At 44.7% G+C, this 4,442-nt stretch overlaps 1 protein-coding gene across 1 annotated transcript; it reads left to right on the top strand.

The window, feature by feature from the left end:
* Positions 1 to 135: 135 nt before the first annotated feature.
* SARC_13135 (hypothetical protein) lies at positions 136 to 2,439 on the top strand (the record flags this gene model as incomplete). The annotated part of the gene is made up of 2 exons (XM_014292741.1): positions 136 to 241; positions 894 to 2,439. 2 exons carry the CDS (start codon positions 136 to 138, stop codon positions 2,432 to 2,434), a joined length of 1,647 nt encoding a protein of 548 aa, XP_014148216.1. The 3' UTR covers positions 2,435 to 2,439.
* Between the last annotated feature and the right edge of the window lie 2,003 nt (positions 2,440 to 4,442).

Here is a 4,442-nt window from a genome sequence, read left to right as displayed (position 1 = left end):
GTGTGTGTGTGTGTGTGTGAATATATTATATTATATTGTATTATATATATATATGTAAATATATATATGTATGTATGTATATATATATATGTATGTATATATATATATGTATATATATGTATATCATCCACATTGATGCATGCTGCATCCCTCATACTCGTTTGCTACTTTATATCAGCAGCACCGGCGGAGCCACCGCAAAAGAAGCCGCACACGCGAGGCAAGAATCTGCCAACACCAGGTTTGTCTTCGTGACCATTGTGTAGAATTTTTATGTGTGTGTGCGTTTATATATTTATATATATCGTATATATATATATATTATACACTAATATTTTTTATATCATTAGCTTTATCTACTAGTCCTGCTTATCTACAACTACACATGCCCTATGATCCCATACGACTACCATGCATTCCTGTGCTTCGTTCTGCTAATCTCTTAACTCAGTTTTATTGCCCGCATTGTGTGTATCTCTTACTACATTCTGACGGACTCTGCCCAACACCCCATCACATAGCATTCGCCTTTGCATCAAACCTACTCAACGAATCCCAAGCATAAGGAAAGCTTCTGGGCAACCCTTCCCCCCCATCCTCCTCCTCTGTACGAAAAGGTATCAGGTAATATGTACAGTGGGTAGTGAGACAGGACGGAAAAGAATGGCATGGGAGACGGGTTGATTAAAATGCACGGATTCGATTGGATCTGATCTTGGTAAATCTGATCTTGGTCGGAACCTGATCATCACCCCACATCAGTACCACTTTATTTCCTCCGCAGGAACGTGTATAGCTGTATGGTACTTCTTACATCTTCACCCGTACACGTGGCCCATTAACGCTAATTTATGTACCACCTACCTACACCAACCCATACACTCGGTCCACAGGCAGACGCGCCGATCCTCGAGTGCTTCTGGAGAGGGCGTATGCGTACCACGACGCCGTGATGGGTACAACCAGAACAGACCACACATACGCACACGCACACGCACACGCACGAGTTATTGCGGAAGGGGAGCACCTTGCACCGACACACCCAGCACACACGCACGCACACGCACACACTGCCGGTGGTAGCATAGGGATGGCTCAGGCGACGCAGAATGCGAGTAAGAATACGCAGAGCGGTGGGGGTGGGATAGAGGGAGGGTTAGGGCCGGACAGCACCGCACACGTGGCGAATGGGGCGGCTGGGGAGGTAATGGCAGCGGATGTTAATAGCACAACCCACGCCGCTAATGACGTTGGTGGTAGCGGTAGTGTTGGTGTTGGGGAGACAGTGGCAGATGGTACTAGTAGCACAAGTTTAGCCTTGCATGGTATGGGGGGTGGGGTGTTAGAGGAGGCTGCGAGTGCGCACAAGGCCAGAGAGGCCGAGACGGTTGCGAAGGTCAGTTCGGCACCTGCGGAGGAACAGACTGGGCTGGGGTTGGAGACGGATGAGACTCTGGACGACGAGATTGTGGGCGAAATGAGCGAAACCGGGGAGAGGGACTCCCCAGAGCCGGCGAGTGGACCGGTCCAAAAAGATCTGGATTCGGGTGCAGCCGGCGTGGGCAGTCCACTGGGTACTACACTGAGTGCGAGTGTAGAGGCGGAGAAGGAGGAGAGAGAGAGAGATGGTGTTCAGGGGGCGAGTCATAGTATGGGTGTAGTGGACTATAGTAGTGATGAGGATGAGGCCGCCACCACCAAGAATGCCCCAGACAAGAGCGCCGACGGACCGATCCCAAACAAGGACACCGTTCCGGTGAGGACTACCGCGGCAACGGATACAGGTACACAGACAGTTGAGAAAGGAACGGTTGCTATGGAGACCACAGAAGTAACTACACAGACGGCTGACAGAGGCATAGGTGCTACAAAGGATGCAGCAACTACACCTGAGACCTCTATGACGAGTGGAGCCACGGGTGTGGCCAAGGCGAAGTCCCCTGTTCCCGAGACAGCTAGGCCGGTTGTACCTGGCGTCAGCACGATGGCCCCATTTGAAACAAGTAGGGGCACTACGCACGAGGCCACTGGCCCCAGTGCACCTGAAACGAGCGCACCTGGACCGACCAAAACTGGAACGGTTGAGGGCATTGCACACGTAGGTACAGAGACTGCGTCTGGCGACTCGACTGGGCCTAGTAAGGGACATATACCGAACGGCTCAGCCGGTGTACAAGAAAGCAATGGTCCAATCCCCAAGATGTCACAACCAATTCCCATTGCTAAGGAGAGTGCGGGCGACACTGCCGCCGGGGTAGCCCCGGCCAAACAACCCACCGCGTTGCCTAGCAACGGCAAGGAGCCGAGTGTGAATGGTGCGACATATACAAGCAGTGATGGCGGGGGACAGAAGACCGAGACGAATGACGTTGGACAGGATGAGAGTTTACCCGATAATTGCCCGGATCAACCTGGGTATTTCTTGGAGGGCTAGAAGTCTACAGTATATATACATACATATACATAAATATATATATATATATATATATCGTATGGTTCTTGTGGAGGATCACAGAATGTCCTTCCCCCTCGTCGACGCAGGGTACAGTCGGAGGAGTGTATAAATTTTACTGAAACATATTTAAGAACCAATTATCTCAAAAGCTAAGTGGCTCAAAAATATGATAGCATATCATACGCTCTACTCATAGGTGTATGTGAAAGTACTGCGACAAGAATTGCATATACAATATACATCAATATATATGTCCCCGTACTCTGGTTCCACTATTTAGCCAATACTTATGCAAATGTCTGAAGTCAAGATGCCTATTGCGTGGCTGTGTGGAGAATACCATAAAATATATATATTATATTACATATATTACATTTATTATATTATGTTATATTATATATACATATACATATATATATATTGTTATATTATTATATTATTATATTATTGTATTATTATATATATTACATATATATATATATATATATATTATATATATACATATATATATATTTATATGTATATATATATATATATATATATATAATTTTATAATTTATGTGAATGACATACCATCTGGGACCGTGTGACAGGTGTAAAGAAGCATCTTTCTGGAGCTCAGTGTCGTAGTCGTTATCGATCTGCTGTGGTAGCGCTTTGACGTCGCAAATAAAGCACGTATACTCTTCTCATAATTCCAAGTATACTAAGATGCTAAACCAAAGATTCGCAGGTGGGGTAGGGGCGAGAGAATAACAAAATACTGACCTACATACTTTAGTGCATTTGTGTATGTGTTTCTTTCTTCTTTTTTTCTTCCTCTCTCTCTCACTCTCCCTCCCTCCCTCCTTCTCACTGCAATAGTTAGAGGGTTCGTGGTCCCGACTGGTCCGTGGAACAGTCCTAAATACACAAAGTTCCTATTCGCACAAAAAGTTTTATGTTTGTACAGGTACATTTGTTTTTGTTTTTGTTTTTGTTTTAAAAATCAAAAATATGTATGTACTGTGGGGGGTTTTCATAGACTTCTTTTCTTAATTTATAGAAATTGAAACATTTCCACATATTTACATTTTGTCGCATACATACATGCATCATAAATATATGAGTCATAGATGACCCCTTGGGTTTAGGGTTTAATTTAAAAAAGCAGTCCAGTTCATTCGTATTATTTTGAATACATATATCCACATCCTGTTTACAAGGGGCATTGTTCTGCTCGCTCAGAATAATCACCTGCGCTATTTTACATCGAACGAGTTTATTGCTCCTTCGTACAATAAAAGTCCAAGGCGTAAACGAAACACTTGCCTAGCATACTACCATACGTACCTATAACAGCCTAGCCTACTATCTAAATCTCATATTCAGAAACATATTACCACAAGTACCTATAACAGATTGTTCTACCACCTGCATTGCCCATTCAGGACACTAGCTACCATATATCACCACAAGTAAAACTTATAAACAACTGTTGTAACATACCACCACAAGTAGGTCTTATAAACAACTGTTGTAACATATCACCACAAGTAAGTCTTATAGGCAATTTCTATAACATACCGCCGTCATGCCCAGTGCAAGTGTGCGCCGATCACGGTGCAGTGTGCGGTCACTGTTGCCCGTGGCTGTGCTCTTGGACTTCGTTGTCATGACAACCCTCTTCATTATCCTCGCCTGGTATGCTCAACGTGACTAGCCTTTTAATACTGGGGCTATGCATACATGTTAAGCCGGGATTGGTATCAGATTATAGAGGCGAGAAGTATTCCAGTGTCGTGTATGTAGTTGTCCCTGACAGTTGTTGCATGTCCTTCTGGCGTGGTCTCTGGTTTAGCCTAGCTTTCGGTTGTATGTAAGAGTCGGCTGTACATGGTATGGGATTAGTATCAGGTGTGTTGAGGAGTGCTGAAGCTGTGCCGTGTAAGGAGACCACAACGTTTACATACATACGTGCACTCACGATAGCACATAATGTGATATA

This window comes from Sphaeroforma arctica, assembly GCF_001186125.1.
Source record: "Sphaeroforma arctica JP610 unplaced genomic scaffold supercont1.2932, whole genome shotgun sequence".
Taxonomy (NCBI): domain Eukaryota; class Ichthyosporea; order Ichthyophonida; genus Sphaeroforma; species Sphaeroforma arctica.
Note: the sequence above shows the minus strand (reverse complement) of the source record. Positions and strands in the feature narration are given on the sequence as shown.